Genomic DNA, 21,779 nt, shown 5'->3' on the forward strand with positions numbered 1-21,779 from the left:
AAACCTGATTCTGATATTGTGCTGTATTTTAATGCTTACATAACCACATTTTAATAGTTACATAGAGAAAGTTAGAGAAATGCACGAAGCTGGCGATCGGCAGAATATGCAAGTGCTGAATATACACACTGCTGGAGGAGCTCAGCATGTCAGGCAGCATCTATGAAGGGAAATGAGCGGATGGCCTTTGGGCCGAGACCCTTTGTTTGGACTGAGAGGTAAAGGGGAGACAGCCAGGTGAAGGGGGAGATGGTGGGGTAAGAGCTGGCGGGGAATGGTGGATACAGATGAGGAAGGTAGAATGATAGATGGAGGCAACAAAGGGCTGCAGGTGATGGGATCTGAGGGGAGTATGGAACCAAGTAAGGGAAATGCGAGGAGGGATGGTTCCGGTGGGAGATTGTGGGCGATGGACAACTGGAGGTTGAGGTGGTAAAAGCAAGTGAGAGACAGGGCCGCAGAGGGTGGGATGGGTGTGAATAGGAGGAGCTGGGTAGATAGAAATTTGAGGGGGAATGGGTTACCTGAGATTGGCGAATTCAATGTCTGTGCCATAAGGTTGCAGATCATCTGGGTGGAAATGAGGTGATGTTCCTGTTTGTGTTTGGCATCACCCTAGCAGTGGAGGAGGCCGAGGACGGAGCCTCCTGAAGCTCCCGGTTGCTAGCCATTTTAATTCTCCTGCTCATTCCCACACTGACCTGTTTGTCCTCAGTTCACACAAACCAGAAGAACAACATTTCATATTCTGCCCGGGGAGTCTACAACTCAATGGCATACACACCAAATTGTCCAATTTTAGGTAACTTGCTACAAGTCACTCTCTCTCCCCCAATTTACCCTTTTCTCCGACACACACTTGACCCCTCCCGTTCCAGCCCCCAATCACCGTCTTTTCCCTTCTGTACCCACTCCACCCGTCCATCGCCCATATACCCTTCCCAGTGGGTCTCCTACTCCCCCACCACTGCGCTCCCCACCTCCCTTATTTGATTACATTCTCCACCTTCCTCTTCTATCATTTACCCCCATCTGCAGCTCTTTGTCATCTCTGGCTATCACCTCTTGACCTCTTTCGCTATTATCTTCTCTCCTCCTCCACCTGGCAACCAACCCCTCCAGCTCTTTCTCAACCCCTCACCCTCACCCCTTTATACTGGCCATCTCCCTCCTGGAGTTTCAGATGAAAGGTCTCAACCTAAAATGTTGGCTGTCTATTTCCCTCCACAGATGTTGCCTAACCTTCAGCTGTTGGGTTTTTGCTTCCGATTCCAGCACCTTGTGGTATGAGTTTAGACTGATTACAGTGCAAGATCATTCAACACAAGGCTAATTGCAATACAGGACAATATTGCACCCGGTGACCCCGTGATCTGTCTCGGAGGCCGATGTCAGGCTGTCTCTCAGGAGAGTGAACGCTCCCTGGAGGCAGGCCTTGGAGTACGTGGCAAGGCTCTGAAAACTTGTGCCAACCAACTGGCACAAGTTGGTTGTATTCAAGGACATTTTCAACCTCTCATTGCTACAGTCGTAAGTTCCCACCTGCTACAAATGGGCAACGATTATACCAGTTCGTAAGAAGAGTAGTGTAAGCTTCCTCAATGACCATCGTTCAGTAGCATTCACATCTACAGTGATGAAATGCTTTAGAAGTTGGTCATTGCTTGAATGAATCCCTCCCTCAGCAAGGACCTGGTCCCACTGCAATTTGCCTATCGGCACAATAGGTCTGCGGCAGATGCACTCTCAATGGATCCTCACACAGCTTTAGACCACCTGGACAACACAAACAATAGTTTAATAATTCTGTTTAATGTCAGAACAATGTATACATTCTGAAGTTCTTGTTCTTCACAGACATCCACAAAAAAAGAAGAGTGCCCCAAAGAATGAGTGACAGTAAGGAAGTTAGAACCCCAAAGCCCCCCTACTTCTCCCTCCCAAGCACAAGTCACTGCAAAGCAGCAACCCTCCCCAGCCCCACCCACTTCTGCAAAAAAGAATCAGCACCCTCCACCCACCAAGCAAGGCCACCTAATGAAGACCATGTTCTGTAGTACAACAAAAAGTGATTGTTCATCCAACAATTCAACATGCTACAAGTTCTCTCTCTCCCTAATGAAGGGAAAGGAGGTATCCCTTTTCATAGCAAAGCAACTCACTGATTTATGGTGTTAAAAGTTCTGTGGCTGTAGAATTGGCAACAATCTCTCACTCACCAACGAGAGAGGGAGAGAGAGCAGAACTCACTGAGTACACAGCCTCTGACAGCTGATCCACTGTTCCCGATGTTCTGTCCTTGAAGCTTCAGTTGGTGGCACCGGCCTGGAGTCCACTGGTACACAGGCCCGTGAACCTCGGAACCCCAGGGCTTATCTTCCAGGCTGCGTCTTTGGGATATCGAAAAGCAGCTGGCCAACAGCGCCCACTTTCGCAAAGATTTCTGAGCGTAACTGCAGTTCTTCAACAGAACCCTGACCACCATGAAAGGGAAAAGGAGAGGTATCTAGGGTAGAAATGAAGAAATAGATGAAACTGAAGGAATTGCAGTTTAGCACCGTCATGACATCAGCTATGTCTGGATGCTGTTTGTTGACTATAATTCAGTGTTTAGCACCATCATTCCTACAGTCTTGATCAATAAGCTACAGAATATCGGTCTCTGTACCTCCCTCTGCAATTGGATTCTCAGCTTCCTAAACGGAAGACCACAATCTGTGCGGATTGGTGATAGTATCTCCTCCTCACTGACAATCAACGCTGGTGCCCCTCAGGGGTGTGTGCTTAGCCCACTGCTCTGCTCTCTCTATACCCATGACTCTGCGGCTAGGCACAGCTCAATTTTGCTCACGATACAATCATTGTTGGCAGAATCTCAGATGGAGATGAGAGGGCGTACAGGAGCGAGATATGCCAACTAGTTGAGTAGGCACTCAACATCGATAAGACCAAAGAGATGATTGTGGACTTCAGACGAAGGAACACAAAACCAATCCTCATAAACGGATCAGAAGTGGAGAGAGTAACCAATCTCAAGTTGGGTGTCAAGATCTCTAAGGATCTAACTTGGTCCCAACATATCAATGCAGCTATAAAGAAGGCAAGGCAGCAGCCATATTTCATTAGGTGTTTGTGGAGATGTGGTTTGTCATCTAGAACACGCGAAAACATCTACAGATGTGCTGTGGAGAACCTTCTAACAGGCTGCATCACTGTCTGGTAAGGGGAGGGGCGGGTGGCTACTGCACCAGATTGAAAGAAACTATAGAAAGCTGTAAACTTAGTCAGTTACACATTGGATACTAGCCTCCATACTATCCAAGACATCTTCAAGGTGCGATGCCTCAGAAAGCCAGCGTCCATTATTAAGGACCCCCATCACCCATGACATGCCCTCTTCTCATTGCTACCGTCAGATAGGAGGTACAGAAGGCACACTCTCAGCGATTCAGGAACAGCTTCTTCCTCTCTGCCATTCGATTTCTGAATGGACATTGAACCCTCGAACACTACCTCACTTTTATTATTTCTGTTTTTGCACCATTTTTAATTTAACTATTTAATATACATATTTATATTTACTGTAATCAATTTACTTTTTTGCTATATTACCACGTATTGCATGGTACTGCTGCCACTAAGTTAAACATACAGAACTTGACTTCTGTGTTCAGGAGCCGATTCAATTCCTTGAATCTATCAACTCGGATGCTGGGTCGGTCAGGCGGCCTCATGAGAGCAGCCGCACTGGGAACCTGCCGAGCGCTGGAGTTGATAGACCAAGGATTCAAATAGGCTCCTGAACACAGAAGTGAAGTTCGGTATGTTCATTACATACACAGCTGTGTACATACATCTATTGATGCTTCTGGACACATCTTCAGTGATGTTCCTGGAATCATCGGGTGTTTCGGGTCTTTCAACATCATACAACCTCCTCCAGGTGACCCAGCCGGGGCTGATCAGACCCCAGCTTGTGTCCAGATGGCTAGCTACTTATGACTCCATGGCTCCCCTCTTTTGAGCCACAGCCATCTTGAGGCCCTCTCTGCCGCATCGGTGGTACTGCGGATGGCTCTCCTCCTCCTCTCTCCCTCAATGCCCAAAATGCTGAAGGCCCTAACTAAAGAACGGGCTATGAATCCCCTACAACCAACCTCCACTGGGAGACACCTCGCTCTCCATCCAGCCTGCTGACAGTTGCTGACCAGTCCTGCGTACTTGGAGAGCTTCCTTTCAAAGGCCTCCTCCAAGCTATCTTCCCATGGGACTGTCAGCTCCAGCAGCCCCGCTTGCTTAAAGAATGAAAGCAGACTTTAACAAAGGTTAATGGTTAGTTGCAGGATGTAACTGTGTTACAGACTAATCTCTGTATCTTGTCTAAGCTCTACAGAATTCAGGCGGTCTCGTTGGAGCATCAACACTGGGGACCCTGATGCTGTTTTCCCTGCAGTTAGCAGGCATTGCCTTACAAGCAGAGCCCAATGTAATTATCAGCTCGACCCTGACATCAGACTTACCCTGTGGGTTGTTTCCTAGGAGGGGTCCCAGGAGCTGGCTGTCATTGTCAGTCACACTGAGACACGGATCGTGGCCAACCTGCTGCAGGTCTCATTGGATGCACTCAACAGCGTTATCACACAACGAATGACAGTGAGTACAGAACCAGACAGACCAGCTTCCGCGGTAGTAGGGCTCTGTGACCTGTGTTTTGTTTCATATCTACATGAGTGGGTACAAATAGTTTATATTTTGCAATAATGGGCAGAGTCCAGATTCGGACTGAGATTTATTTATCACACGTGCGTCAAAACATACAGTGGAATGCATCATTTGTACTGACAACCAGTTTAAATGGTTTTGGTATGGACTGGACTAGATGGGCCAAAGGGCCTTTTTCTGTGCTATACTGCTTTATGAGTCTGTTCCAGAGCCAACATGCCATGCCTACAATGTTCCACAAGCAGCAACAACAAAACTAAAACACAACAACAACCAAACAAGCCTTTTCCCCATCCCTACCTCCCCCCTACATACTTACCCAGTCACCTGGACAGGTGTCCACCCATAGAACAGTCCTACTCCAGGCCTCCGGTTCTTGTCTGCAGATTCTTAGAGTCATAGGTAACTTCTGGACTTGCACAGGTATCCAACCCAGTGACCCAGACCATTGTGACTCCTCTGGGCCTCTACATTTGGACTACAACCTTTGGCTTTTGCCCTCTGGACTTTGCCGGGTTGGACCTTTGGGCCTCCATACATGGACTTGCACAGACCTTGGCGTCCATACTTGCATGGACCTTTGACCTCAATGATCTAGAGAGTTACTGGCTCTTGTGACCTCTGCCAGTACCTGGGACTTGCTGCATATACGGGCTTCCATCCCAGGACTAAGGATTGCTGGTCTCCTTAGTGACTGCGACATGTCTTCTGGGATCTCTGACATTTGACCACAGAGTGCTTTGACCTGGACACAGTCTCTCACCCAGTCTCTTCATTTACTACTCCTGACCCTAACTCCCCCTCATCCCTGTCCCTAAACCCTGATGTGACTCCGAACTCCCCTCTCTGTCCCCAAAACTGCTCCTAAAAACCAAAAAAAGCCAAGTCTGATGTGTGTCCATGTTCTCAAGTCAATCTGCACATGCAGGTCTGTCAGGGCTGTGTCAACGTCTCTGGAATTGTATTTATTTGCATATATTTACGTGTAGTGGTATAGTGTCCTCCCTGCTCGGTGCCTTTCACCTGTGCTGCAATACTCTGGAAGCAGTCCACACACTCAATGTCCAATACCACATTCTGAGTTCTTAACGTTGATTCCAGGCCCCAAGTAGTCTCACGGCATTAGGTCAAACATGGGCAAAGAAACAAGAGGAAAAGGTTCCAAGAACATCCCCACGGCATAGGTGGCAGGGCCCAGCACGTGTGTGGCAAAGACAAGAGTGAAACACGGATTTGCTCCCTGAGATTCCCACCATCACCGAGACCATTGTTCAGTTAGCTCAGTTCACTTCAGAGCGATATTCAAACTGGCTGAGAGCAGTGGGTATAATAGGGGTGTGGGATCTGACAACAGCCCAGCAGGAGTACTGAAGAACAGCACACCGCAGTTAGTAGCTGTGCCTCTAGCCAAGCTGTTTCAGTAAGTCACAATACTGGCAATAACTCAACAATGTGGAAAACTGTCAAACTGCAGGACATACTCAGTCTGGCGAGTTACTGCCCGAGGCATCTGCCCTCAGTTCTCAACAGTATGGTGGAAGGTGGTGCCAACAGTGTTATCAAGTGTCACTTACTCACTAGTAACTTGTTTGTAATGAGTTCCAAACCTTATCACAGAAACCTCACATGTAATCACAAGTCACGTAAAGAGAACATCAGGCTAACAACAATAGATGTTCCCAGAGGTGAGAAACAAGAGATGGGAAATTACACAGGAGATATGGAGGGCGGGGGGATTGTAGGAGGGTGATATCTGAGGTATAGAATTACTTGGGGGCAGTTGGAGGTGAGGAATTTTTAGGAAATAAGGATGGTTAATGATGAAGAGTGATTATTGGAGGACAATAGGGGGAATTCCAGGAGGATAGCAGGATGGTATAGGATAAGATTATATGGGGGAAGAGGAGTTGAAATAAGGTTGGCCAGCATTTGTAGTATTGCTGGAAATGGAACCTGTACATTCTGTGGTAGAGTACATCTTTGTTCAGTGATCTACATCCAGTGGCCTCAATGACTACAGACCGGTGGCATTGACCTCCCACATCATGAAGACCCTGGAGAGACTTGATCTGGAGCTGCTCCGGCCTATGGTAAGGCCACAATTAGATCCCCTAATGATGCAGGTGGATGCTTTCCTGATGTCATGGATTCTTGATTACCTGACTGGCAGACCACAGTACGTGTGCTTGCAACACTGTGTGTCTGACAGAGTGATCAGCAGCACTGGGGCTCCACAGGGGACTGTCTTGTCTCCCTTTCTCTTCACCATTTACACCTCAGACTTCAACTACTGCACAGAGTCTTGTCATCTTCAGAAATTTTCTGATGACACTGCCATAGTTGAATGCATCAGCAAGGGAGATGAGGCTGAGTACAGGGCTACAGTAGGAAACTTCATCACATGGTGCGAGCAGAATTATCTGCAGCTTAATGTGAAAAAGACGAAGGAGCTGGTGGTAGACCTGAGGAGGGCTAAGGTACCGGTGACCCCTGTTTCCATCCAGGGGGTCAGTGTGGACATGGTGGAGGATTACAAATACCTGGGGATACGAATTGACAATAAACTGAAAGAACACTGAGGCTGTCTACAAGAAGGGTCAGAGCCGTCTCTATTTCCTGAGGAGACTGAGGTCCTTTAACATCTGTCGGACGTTGTTGAGGATGTTCTACGAGTCTGTGGTGGCCAGTGCTATCATGTTTGCTGTTGTGTGCTGGGGCAGCAGGCCGAGGGTAGCAGACACCAACAGAATCAACAAACTCATTCGTAAGGCCAGTGATGTTGTGGGGATGGAACTGGACTCTCTGACGGTGGTGTCTGAAAAGAGGATGCTGTCTAAGTTGCATGCCATCTTGGGCAATGTCTCCCATCCACTACATAATGGACTGGTTGGGCACAGGAGTACATTCAGCCAGAGACTCATTCCACCGAGATGCAACACTGAGCATCACAGGAAGTCATTCCTGCCTGTGGCCATCAAACTTTACAACTCCTCCCTTGGAGGGTCAGACACCCTGAGCCAATAGGCTGGTCCTGGACTTATTTCCTGGCATAATTTACATATTACTATTTAATTATTTATGGTTTTATTACTATTTAATTATTTATGGTGCAACTGTAACGAAAACCAATTTCCCTCGGGATCAATAAATATGACTATGACTATGACTATTCAGTGTTGGTTAATGTAGGGAGGTAGACTCCTTGGTCACTTTATTAGGTACACCTGTACACCTGTTCGTTAATGAAATACAATATTGGAAAGTGTATGGTCATGCATTTTGGTGGAAGAAATAAACGGGCAGACTATTTAGATGGGGAGAGAATTCACACTGTGGACATGCAAAGGGACTTGGGAGTCCTTGTGCAAGATACCCTAAAGGTTAACCTGCAGGTTAAGTCGGTGGTGAAGAAGGCGAATGCAATGTTGACATTCAATTCTAGAGTTAAAGAATATAAGAGCAGGGATGTGATGTGATGTTGAGGCTCTATAAGCACTCATGAGACCACACTTACAGTATTGTGCACAGTTTTGGGCTCCTTATTTTGGAAAGGATATTCTGACATTGGAGAGGGTTCAGAGAAGATTCATGAGAATGATCCCAGGAATGAAAGGGTTACCGTTTGAGGAACGTCTGACAGCTCTTGGGCTGTATTCCCTGGAGTTCAGAAGAATGAGGGGGGATCTCATAGAAACATTCCAAATGTTAAAAGAGCTGAACAAATAAGATATGGCAAAATTATTTTGCATGGTTGGGGAGTCTAGGACAAGAGGACACGATTCAGGATAGAAGGACATCCATTTAGAACAGAGATGCGGAGAAATTACTTTAGTCAGTGGGTGGTAAATCTGTGGAATTTGGTGCCACAAGTGGCTGTGGGGGCCAAGTCATTGGGTGCATTTAAGGCAGAGATATATTCTTGATTAGCCAGGACATCAAAGGGTATGGGGAGAAGGCAGGGGTGTGGGGATGACTGGAAGAATTGGATCAGCCCATGATTGAATGGTGGAGCAGAATCAATGGGCCGACTGGTCTACTTCTGCTCCTAGGTCATATGGTCTTATGGTCTTAATACAAATATCTAATTAACTAATCATGTGGTGGAAACTCAATGCATAAAAGCATGCAGGCATGGTCAAGAAGTTTAGTTTTGTTCATTACAAACATCATAATGGGGAAGAAATGTGACCTAAGTGACTTTGACCATGGAATGATTGTCGGTGCCAGATAGGGTGGTTTGAGGATCGCAGAAACTTCTGATCTCCTGGGATTTTCAAGCTCAAGTTCAGTTTATTATCATTCAATCATACACATGTATACTGCCAACGAACTAATGTTCCTCCAGACCAAGGTTCATGACACTGTACTTATAACTCACACATTACCACAAGTATTAACAAATACTAAAATATATTCCATAAGATTGACATTTAGTATAAGGTGCATTTATGATGCAAGTTAAAAAGTAAATCACTTAACGCTACTGGCGCTCCATACATGATGAGACCTGAGTGGTGGCAGGGAGTTCAGTCGTCTCGCTGCCTGGGGGAGGAAGCTATTTTCTATCCGAACAGCTCTCGTCCTGATGCTACTGTACATTCTACCTGATGGTAGTGGTCAAAGAGATTGCGGAATGGATGGGAAGGATCCTTAACAATGCTAAGGGCCCTGCTTCTGATAATTATCTTGAGTGAGTGGAAGAGAGATCCTGATGATCCTTTCGGCAGTCTCATATACAAAAGTCTCTGAAATTTATAGAGAATGGTGCAAAACAAAAAAAAATCTAATGAGCAGCAGTTCTGTGGGTGAAAACACTTTGCTAATGAGGGAGGTTAGAGAAGAATGGCCAGACTGGTTCAAGCTAACAGGAAGGTCATAGTATCTCAAATAACCATGCATTACAACAGTGGTGTACAGGAGGGCATCTCTGAATGTACAACATGTCAAATGTTGAAGTGGATGGGTCACAGCAGCAGAAGACCATGACCATACACTAGTTCGTCACTTTATTAGATACAGGTGGCTCCTAATAAATTGGCCACTGAATGTTTATTAATATTCACATCAACAGGGGTTTGCATGGGTACATCCTCAATTCTGTTAATATTCATTGAAGTAAAATGTGTTTTGATATTTCAGGAGACCAGTTATGACCGGATTTTTTCACCACTATCTGTTGAAGGCTCCATAGATGCCAGGTGACATGATGTCTGCATGTGCACGTCTGGGTGTGCTAGTGTGTGCTAGTGTGTCCCTGTGTGTCCCTGTGCCTTCATCTGACATTCTTCGCCGACTCTCTTTCTTTCTCATTGTTCTTTCTGCTGCTTTTCTATTTTAGTTTCTCCCTTTCAGGCACCTGTCTCTCTGACTCCATTCTTCCATATCTCATAGAATGGTTGCTCTTCAGAAGGAGACCATTCAGCCTGCTGAATCAGTCCTAGCCCCACAACCCTGCCCTGTACCCATATCTCTTTTGTTTCAGAACTCATTCAGTGACTCCAGCTTTCACAGTCTTTTCCATCATCCCTGAGGTGACTTTAGAAAATCTCTTCTGCACCCTCTCCGAAGTCTTTACATAAGGGGTGGTGCCCAGAACTAAAGTGCTCCAATTGTGGGTGAACTAGTGTTTTCTGAAGGTTCCTTTTGGGTTCCTTGCTCTTGCTCTCTGTGCTTCTCCATTGATATAGCCCAGGATCCCATGTGCCTTTTTATTCACTTTCCCAATCTTTCATGTCTTCTGTCCACCAGATGTATCCTCCCTGCTATTGGGAGGTGATTGATTGGCAGTGTCTTGCTGATCGGCAATGAAGCCACTTTCAGATGGCCCATGAGCTGATCAAGGTAATCTCTCACCACTGGTATCTCCTGGTCTTTAGGTCAGTGAGCAGCCCTGTCATTCAGTGATAACACTACAGTGGGATGTTTAGGCTCAACTGGACAGCTGAGTGTTGAGCAGATACTAGCTGAGTAAGACTCTGGCCTTTTCCAGATGTCCTAGCCCAGTCTTCTGGGTGGAGTACAGTTGTGATGGGTGAGTGATGGGCCGATAGTGAGGGATGCAGGATAGTGATGATGGGTTGGGAGGCTTTGGTAAAATGCTCAGCTTTAGGACTGTCCATAGTGTTATCAGCCGTTGCTTAGGTTCCAGTGGATTGCTTTAGACAGCACGTTGAAAACCCACCAACTCTACCAGCTAGAAAGACAAGGGCTGCAACTGCATCAGGACACCACTGATTAGAAGTTGCCCTCAAAGCTACAGTTCACCCTGACTTGGAAATACTGTGAATTCCGGTTAATTGGGCCATCAGTTAATCAGGGCAGCTGCTTATTTGGGACAACTCATAAATAACAAAAACATACTGAGAAACTAGTCAGGATTCCCTTTATTTATTTAGGACACAATGACACTTAACTGGGGCGGCAGATAGTTGCCAAACAGTTTCTAATGAGCACAGTCGTGTGCACATTGTGTGGCTGTTAGACACTACACCGTGCTTAGAGTGAACAGTTTTTAAATAGCGTCACCTGCATATCATTGTTAAAAGAGCAGTGATTTTTGTCACTCATAGTTGGTGAGTAAGAAAATCCAGGACTGTTTTGCTCACTGCAGTTTCAGGGTTGGAGATGCCAGAAATGGCTTGGAGTGAAATTGAAACAATTTCACTACTTCAACTAGTTAGGAGCTACAAATCATCTTGATTGTTACAATTAAAATTAAGATCTGGAGGATACAACCATTGGAAGTACTATTTGAAGGCAATTCCTTGTCTGTGCTGAGTGTCAGTCCTGATTTTGTTCATTTACAGTCAATCAAAAGAACACGTCAGCAAACGCTGAATGGATTCTGGATAACTAGTAGGAACTAATACACAGTTTTTAGTACTGTAGTAGTTTTGGTGGTATTCTGATTCATTCTGTATTTCATTTCAATATGCAATTTGTTACTAATTTAAATGGCAGCTTGTCTTTTTTCTACATCTTTAAGTATTTCTATGAAACCAGCTAGTTGGGTCAGCTCCTTAATCGGGCCAAAGTGTACTGGTCTCGATGTGTTCCAATTAGTCGGAATCTACTGTCGCCATTCCTCACGGCTCCTGGTTCTCTTTCCGTAACAGCATTGTGAGCATTCCCATAGCTCGAGGACTGAGTGGTGAGCCAGCAGCTAACCAGCACCTTACCAAGGGCAATGATAGATGGGTGGTTAGTTGCTGGCTCAGTCTGCAAAGCCCACACCCTTTCAACAAATCTTACAACAAGAGCTTGAACTCCTCCAGTTGACAATACACACTGCACCTGTGGATTTTTGGGATACAGAGAAGTCCCACATGGCACAGATAGACATTCCACAGGTCTGAAATGCTCTGCTATGTAGAACCTTCTCGGTATGAGTCACAAAGATTAGGTGAGGGTAGTTTGGAGCTGTTTAAAAAAAAGGTTAAGTGCCAGGATGTGTTTCCAATTCTGAGTGTGTAACTGTTTGGTAGCGTCTGTATGTGTGTGCGGTTGGCCGTGTTGGGGGAAGGAATCCAGTCAAACAGTTGAGCCTGATATTAATGAGGTTGTTATTGCACAGCTCCTGCCTCCTGGAGGAGAGTGACCTATTTCCCTGTGGCTCAAGGGAACAGAGTTGCTTCTCCTCTTGGCTCCCTGAGAAAACCACCTCCATCCTCTCAAGCATTGACTGGCAACCAACCACTCTCTATTCTACAGCACCCACAAAACGCTGGAGTAACTGAGCAAGTTAGCAGCATCTCTCGAGGGGAATAAACAGTTGACACTTCTGGGCTAGTCCCCTCATCAACACTGAAGAAGGAGACAGAAGTGTCCTAACTTAGACATAGGTGCTGCTTGGCCTGCTGACTTCCTCCAGCATTTTGTGTGTGTTGCTCAACATTTCCAGCAGTTGCAGATTCTCTCGTTATTACACCTTATTCTGCATTCTGTTGTTATTTTTCCTTTGTACTTCCTCAATGCACTGATGTGATGTGATGTGATGAAATGATCTGAATGGACAGCATGCAGAACAATGTTTCTACCTTGGTATATGTGACAATAATGAACCAATTTATCTTTACCATCACCCCCAAGTTGTGATCATGAATCCCCACTCAGCCTAGTTTAGACGTTTGCCTTCCATCCCGGACTGTCACCCTCTCCATCCCGGACTATCTCCCTCTCCATCCCGGACTGTCATTTGCCGTCCAACCCGGACCGTCACCCTCTCTGTCCCGGACTATCACCCTCTCCCTGTCAAACACACTGATTGTCCAGTTCTCCTTTATTCCCCATTGTCCCACCTGCCTCAGACCAGCCAATCATCTGTCCAATCGCTGACTCTTCCTCACTCCCAAATGCTAGAATCTGTCCTTCATTTCCTTTCTCTGCCATTTGTCTCTCCATCTCCCTATGTTTGAACGTTCTCAAGGTGCCGGTAATTTTGTGTTTTATCTTCTCAGGGACACTATTGCCAAAGCTCTCTATTCACTGCTGTTTGATTGGCTGGTACAACAAATCAACAAGTGTCTGATGCCAGCAGAGATGGACAGTTCTGTGGGAGTTGTGGATATCTATGGTTTTGAGGTAAGTTTGGCGGGATTTGGGAATTTTGAAGATCAGGGGGTTTAACGTATGTCTGGTTATAGTGTTGTAGTGAAGCTGAATGTACTGGCATCTGTCTTTACATGTGAAATATTACAACAGATTAATCATTAACCACAGGGTTAGGGAGCACACTAATGTGTCTTCTCACATTCTTCAAAATTCTGCTTAGAGGTTAGAAAGTAGGGACCATATTTTTTGCACTCCTGGTGACAGGTTATAATTGATGTCAGAATAGCTTGCATCTGTTCAGAATGAGGATGGGCTCCAGGGTTGAACAGGTAAATTTATCAAAGGACCTTAAAGCCTGTTGGAGCAAGACCCTGCAGATGCTGGAAGGCAGCAGCAGAAACAGGGTGGTGGAAGAGCTGAGCTCAGGCAGTATCTGTGGTGAAAGAGAAACAGGCAATGGCTGGAGTCAAGGACTCGACAGCAGAACTAGAAAAGTGAGAAAACAGGTATGCTCATGAACAGACAGGGGGATCATTGGAGAGAGCTGAGAAAACACCTGTGGTAAGGCCCAGACCAAAGGGGTCAGGGTCAGTTACTTTAAAGATTGGCACATGGATAAAAGAAACAAATTGACACATGTCCATGGTAAGATACTGTGTTAAATTGGCTGGTTCAATTGTTGGAACAATTTTGAAAGCTGTGTACAGAGGTCAGAGAAGAAGTTGGGTGAAGAACTGAGCCAACAAGAACTGCAGGGTTTCTCTTATGAGCCAAATAGAGCTACTCTATAAGATAGTGTCTCTGCCTGTGTTTCTTCAACAGAATCCACATCAGGGACACGGAATACTGTACATGAAGTGCAAGTGAATCTCTGTGAAGGAGTGTCTGTGTCTCTGGATGGTAGAGAGAGAAGAAGTAAAAAGATATTTGCAGAAGAAGGTGCTCTGGGAAGGGGAGTGGTTGGCAGAAATAGATGAGCAGATCTGTAGAGATGAAAACGCAGTTAAAGGAAAAAGTGTGGTCAAACTCATTATCAGAGCAGATATGATGGAGATGGAGACACTTGGAGAATAGAAGGAACTCCTTACGAAAATGAGGTGTGAGCAGGGTTTGTCATGCTAGCCATGGGAGTGGGTGTGGTTATAATGGACATCAGAAACTAAAACTTCATCTCAGATGGAGATGGAGATGGAGATGCCAAGGTAGTGAAGGGAGGAATGAAGTGGACCATGGCTAAGTGAGAGCAGAGTGGAGGTGGGCAGGAAAGGTAATGAAATATTTGAGCTCTTTAGGAGTGCATGAAGCAGCTCCAGAACCATCGTCAGTGTATTGGAAAAAGAGCTGAGGGGATGGGCATGAGTAGGTCTGCATCTAGGACTGTTCCATGGAGCCAACAAAGAGACAGGTGGCCTGGGCACATGCAAGTCCCCATACCTACACCTTCTTGGAGAAAGTAAACTGAGTTGACCAAACTACACATAAAATTCTGGAGAAACTCAGCAGGTTAGGCAACATCTATGGATGGGAATAAAGAGTCAACATTTCAGGCTGAGACCCTTTGAGGATAACCGGGGACTGTTTACTCCCCTCCATAGATGCTGCCTGACCTGCTGAGTTTCTCCAGAATTTTGTGTTTTCTCAAGATTTCCACCATCTGTTTAGGAGTAGACGGACAATTTGTTTAATGTAAGAATGAGTTCAGCTGAAGGTGAGTGGTTGATTGAACTGCTTGTATAAGGAAGAATTGAAGGCCCTTGGAGGGGTTGATCATTCACGGTGAAGATGAATCAGCTGTACCAAGAAACTGGACACTGTCAAAGTGGCGGGAGGCACCAGAGGTGCCATGGATATAATTGGGATGAGGATTAAATAAGGGGAGAAATAATGTCATCAAATTAGGAAGAAATAACTTGAACAGTCAGAAGCAAGAATAATCAGAAACAAAGGGTTACCAGGATAGTCTTCTTGTAGATCTTGGGGAGGGGGGAAGAAGTAAGTTGTGTGGTGTTGGAGGACTTTGAGGCTGTTGGCTGTGAGGGAAGATCTGAAGAACAAAGGTCAAAGACTCTTTGGGATGTAATGGCCTGATGTGCAGTGGTGGAATCATGGCTGACTGGGAGGTGTAAAGAGGTATCTGAGGGATGCCCAGCTCTATGAGATAGAGGTCAGTTAGCCAAAACACAAGACCACTGCCCTTGTCAGTAGGAATGACAATAATGTTGGATTCAATCTTTAGTGAGAAGAGTGCTATAAGAGAGTAGAGTGAAAAAGGACAGTGGAATGAAATGAGCCAGTCAACATTGTCTTGCTAGCCTGGGATGGAAAGATCTGGAAAGACTAAAGGGCCAGAAGGGCGGGAGCAGATAGAAAGCAAGTCTGCAGATAGGAGAAAGGATCTGGAGTTATGAGTGAGGTCTCCTGGAAGACGATGTTGGTACAAAGATAGAGGCAATAGAAAAATAAAGCTTAACATCATATCAAAGCTTTGCTGTGTGTTTACCCATTCTGTACATGCCATGGAACCAGATATGAGGACGGGGTGGAGATTTAGTTCACCATGTATTCAGTATTTTTTATGTATCCTGTAGTATTTGATGGGATAAGGTAAACAGAGTTCCATCCATCTAAGTTTTAAATGACCAGCTTTATATCTATATGACTGTTTCCAAGAAACTCCCTTGAGTAAAAATATCCCACCATCTACTCTTGTCAGGCCACTTTAGGATCTTATATATTTGAATAACACCACCCCTCATTCTTCTTTTACTTCAATAGACTTTATTCATTATAAAATATACTAAAGGAGAAAGCTCATCTATTCTTAGTGCAATTTGGTCTACACATTTAATTTTGCTAGTTCTGTACAGAGGAGTGTTAGCACATTATTGTACATACTACCATTTCTATTACATCATACTCAAACGTTGCTGACTGTTGACAACTCATCTATTTTTTTGGAAGTGCATTCAAATAAAGAACATGAAGCTTTGATTTTCACAGTTATCACAAGTCAGGATTTTCTGTGTTTTGTGAATTTTCGTTTACATCTGCCCCAGTCTATGCCACTATTCCTCCAGTTTCCCACTCACTGTCCTGAATCAGAATCAGGTTTAACATCACCAGCATATGTCGTGAAATTTGTTGTTTTGCAGCAGCAGTACATATTAATAAAAACTATAAATTACAATAAGTATATATAAAGAAAATTAAATTAAATAATTAGTGCAAAAAGAAAGAAAAAATACTGAGGTAGTGTTTATTCAGAAATCTGATGGTAAAGGGGCTGAAGCTGTTTCTGAAACATTGAGTGTGTGTCTTCAGGCTCCTGTATCTCCTCCCTGATGGTAGCAATGAGAAGAGGGCATGTCCTGGGTGATGGGGGTCCCTAATGATGGATGCCTCCTTTTTGTTGCATCGCCTTTTGAAGATGTCCTCAGTGCTGGGGAGGCGAGTGTCCATGATGGAGCTGGCAGAGTTGACAAACTTCTGCAGCCTTTTCCAATCCTGTGCAGTGGCCCCTCACTACCACGTGGTGATGCAACATGTTAGAATGCTCTCCATGGTACGGCTGCAGAAATTTGCGAGTGTCTTAGGTAATAGACTAATTCTCCTCAAACTCCGAATGAAATGTAGTCTCTGCCATGCCTTCTTTGTAGTTGAATCTATATGTCAGGCCTAGGATACATCCTCAGCTGTTGACACCCAGAAACTTGAAACTGCTTACCTTGTTGAGCAAGTTGATAAACTGATTAATAAAGCAGATAGAATCTTATTTTTATAAGAGGCACGGTAAAGTGCAAGAGCAAGATACAAGATATAAGAGCAAGATCATGATAGAAAGCACAATTTCTGCTGTAGTTGAAGAGCAGTACCAGTTCTGGGGGCACTGCACTGCACAAAACATGTAAAGGCTACAGAGAGGAGATTTACTGAAATGACCCCAGGGACAATGGACTGTGGAAAGGCTGGAAAAGCTGGAATTGTTCCCCTTGGACCAGCAGAAATCTGATTGGGGCACTTGTATCAGGATATAGAGAAAAAAGACAGTCCCCATAGGTGTTCCCATCGGTAGTAGGTTGTTTCCCTTTGGTGGAAGTCTGAAGGACCAGGAGACATAGAATACCAATATCTGATAAACAACCAGAAGAAAGTAGTTAGGGTCTGGAATGCTCTGCTCAGAATAGAGGATGAGGCAAACTTAATTGTAACATCAGCTAATTTACAAAAGTGAAGAGTTCACATGGCTGTGTAGAAATGTGGGAGAAAAAACCAGGGCAGACTTGATGAGCTGAGTAGCCCTCTTCAATATGGTGACCATTTTGTGATAATCAGAATGAATATATTGTAGGATTTCTGAAGAAAATCATCTTGAAGCATTGCTACTGGGAAAGAATCTGTGTTCGATCTTCACTTCTGTGTTTGCTTTAAGTGCTGACCTATCATAACTCAGTTATATCTCCGTCTTATTTCACTTCAGGACCTGGCTGTAAACAGTTTTGAACAGCTGTGCATCAATTACGCCAATGAACAGTTGCAACAGTTCTTCAGCCAAGCGGTGCTTACACAGGAACAGGTAATGGCATGATTACAGACTACTGCATCAACCATCCCAAGGTTCCTGTTAATGTAACTCACTGCTCACTTCTTCCACACAGTGCGCCACTCACCTGCTCTCACACTCACCCTGCCCAGGAGCTCAGGCTCAACTCATGTGCTCTTCACATTGGGTTTATCCAATGCAAATCAGCACATGATAATCAGGTTTAACTCTGCCGAAGCCTCTCTCACCATCTCAAATACAAAGCAGGGCTTTCCGTTACTGCATTCGCAGCCCTCGTAAACGACACCACCCACCTCCGACTCTCACCACATCCACCGCACACACCCCAACTCTGACCACATCACCCACACACACACCCCACTCTGACCACGTCACCCACACCCCCACTCTGACCACATCACCCAACCACACACACCCCCACTCTGACCACATCACCCACACCCCCACTCTGACCACATCACCCACAACCCCACTCTGACCACATCACCCACACACACCCCCACTCTGACCACATCACCCACCCACACACCCCCACTCTGACCACGTCACCCACACACACCCACTCTGACCACATCACCCACACACACCCCCACTCTGACCACATCACACGCACACCCCCACTCTGACCACGTCACACACATCCCCACTCTGACCACGTCACACACCCACACCCCCCACTCTGACCACATCACCCACACCCCCACTCTGACCACATCACCCACAACCCCACCCTGACCACATCACACACACCCACACCCCCTCTCTGACCACGTCACACACACACACACACCACTCTGACCGCATCACACACCCACACAACCCCACTCTGACCAAATCACCCACACACACACACCCACTCTGACCGCATCACCCACCCACACACACCCACTCTGACCACGTCACCCACACACACACCCCACTCTGACCACGTGACCCACACGCCCACTGCGACCACGTCACCCACCCACACACACCCCCACTCTGACCACATCACCCACACCCCCACTCTGACCACATCACACACACACACACCCCCACTCTGACCACATCACACACACACACAACCCCACTCTGACCACATCACCCACAACCCCACTCTGACCACATCACCCACACCCCCACTCTGACCACTTCACCCACACACACCCCAACTCTGACCACATCACCCACACACACCCCCACTCTGACACGTCACCCACCCACACCCACTCTGACCACATCACCCACCCACACCCCCACTCTGACCACATCACACACACACACAACCCCACTCTGACCACATCACACACACACACCCACTCTGACCACTTCACCCACACACTCCCACTCTGACCACATCACCCACACACACACTCCCACTCTGACCACATCACCCACACACACACCCCCACTCTGACCACATCACCCACACCCCCACTCTGACCACGTCACACACACACACACACCCACTCTGACCGCGTCACACACATCCCCACTCTGACCACATCACACACACACCCCCACTCTGACCACAACACACACACACACACCCCCACATTGACCGCGTCACACACACCTCCCACTGGGACCGCGTCACCCACCCACACACCCCCCACTCTGACCACATCACCCACACCCCCACTCTGACCACTTCACCCACACACACCCCCACTCTGACCACATCACCCACACACACCCCCACTCTGACCACGTCACCCACACCCCCACTCTGACCACATCACCCACCCACACACACCCCACTCTGACCACATCACACACACACAACCCCACTCTGACCACATCACCCACACACACACCCATTCTGACCACGTCACCCACACACACCCACTCTGACCACATCACCCACACACACACCCCCACTCTGACCACATCACACACACACACAACCCCACTCTGACCGCATCACACACACATCCACACTCTGACCACATCACCCACACACACACACCCACTCTGACCACATCACACACACACCCACAGTCTGACCACAACACACACACACACATCCCCACTCTGACCGTGTCACACACACCCCCACTCTGACCACGTCACACACATCCCCACTCTGACCACGTCACCCACACACATCCCCACTCTGACCACTTCATCCACACACACCCCCACTCTGACCACATCACACACACACCCCCACTCTGACCACATCACCCACACACACACCCCCACTCTGACCACATCACCCACAACCCCACTCTGACCACATCACACACACACACACACCCCCACTCTGACCACTTCACACACACACACACACCCCACTCTGACCGCATCACCCACCCACACACACCCACTCTGACCACATCACCCACACACACACCCCCACTCTGACCGCATCACCCACCCACACACAACCCCACTCTGACCACATCACCCACAACCCCACTCTGACCACTTCACCCACACACACCCCACTCTGACCACATCACCCACACCCCCACTCTGACCACATCACCCACACACACACCCCACTCTGACCACATCACACACACACACAACCCCACTCTGACCGCATCACCCACACACACACACCCACTCTGACCACATCACCCACACACACACCCCCACTCTGACCACATCACCACACACACACCCCCACTCTGACCACATCACCCACAACCCCACTCTGACCACGTCACCCACCCACACCCACTCTGACCACGTCACCCACCCACACACCCCACTCTGACCACATCACCCACAACCCCACTCTGACCACATCACACACACACACCCCCACTCTGACCACGTCACCCACACACTCCCACTCTGACCACATCACCCACACACACACCCCCACTCTGACCACATCACCCACACCCCCACTCTGACCACGTCACCCACCCACACCCCCACTCTGACCACGTCACACACACACCCACACTCTGACCACAACACACACACACACACACACACCCCCAGTCTGACCACGTCACACACACACACCCCCACTCTGACCACGTCACACACACACACACCCCCACTCTGACCACGTCACACACCCACACCCCCACTCTGACCACATCCCCCACACACCCACACACCCCCACTCTGACCACATCCCCCACACACCCACTCTGACGACATCACCCACACACACCCCCACTCTGACCACGTCACACACACACACACACACCTCCACTCTGACCACATCACACACACACACACACCCCCACTCTGACCACATCATCCACAACCCCACTCTGACCACATCCCCCACACACCCACTCTGACCACATCACCCACAACCCCACCCTGACCACATCACACACACCCACACCCACTCTCTGACCACGTCACACACACACACACACACCCCCACTGTGACCACATCACCCACACACCCCCACTCTGACCACATCACACACACACACACACACCCCACTCTGACCACATCACCCACACACACACACCCACTCTGACCGCATCACCCACCCACACCCCCACTCTGACCACATCACACACACACACAACCCCACTCTGACCACATCACACACACACCCCCACTCTGACCACATCACCCACACACACACCCCCACTCTGACCACGTCACCCACACACTCCCACCCTGACCACATCACCCACACACACAGCCCCACTCTGACCACATCACACACACACCCCCACTCTGACCACATCACACACATCCCCACTCTGACCACGTCACACACCCACACCCCCACTCTGACCACATCCCCCACACACCCACTCTGACCACATCACCCACACACACCCCCACTCTGACCACGTCACACACACACCCCCACTCTGACCACATCACCCACACACACCCCCCCACTCTGACCACATCACCCACACCCCCACTCTGACCACATCACCCACACACACACCCCACTCTGACCACGTCACCCACACACACCACTCTGACCACATCACCCACACACCCCCACTCTGACCACATCACACACAC

The 21,779-nt window shown here is 47.4% G+C and overlaps 1 protein-coding gene across 1 annotated transcript in view; it reads left to right on the forward strand.

The window, feature by feature from the left end:
• The window catches only part of LOC134336618 (unconventional myosin-XV-like), a 315,256-nt gene that overhangs the window by 82,640 nt on the left and 210,837 nt on the right, over positions 1-21,779 (forward strand). The window contains exons 11-14 of the mRNA XM_063030961.1: positions 4,540-4,653; positions 9,862-9,920; positions 13,179-13,302; positions 17,750-17,845. Coding sequence (XP_062887031.1) covers positions 4,540-4,653; positions 9,862-9,920; positions 13,179-13,302; positions 17,750-17,845 — 393 coding nt within the window. The remainder of the gene's footprint in view (positions 1-4,539; positions 4,654-9,861; positions 9,921-13,178; positions 13,303-17,749; positions 17,846-21,779) is intronic.

The sequence above is a fragment of the Mobula hypostoma genome, chromosome 22 (assembly GCF_963921235.1).
Source record: "Mobula hypostoma chromosome 22, sMobHyp1.1, whole genome shotgun sequence".
Lineage (NCBI taxonomy): Eukaryota > Metazoa > Chordata > Chondrichthyes > Myliobatiformes > Myliobatidae > Mobula > Mobula hypostoma.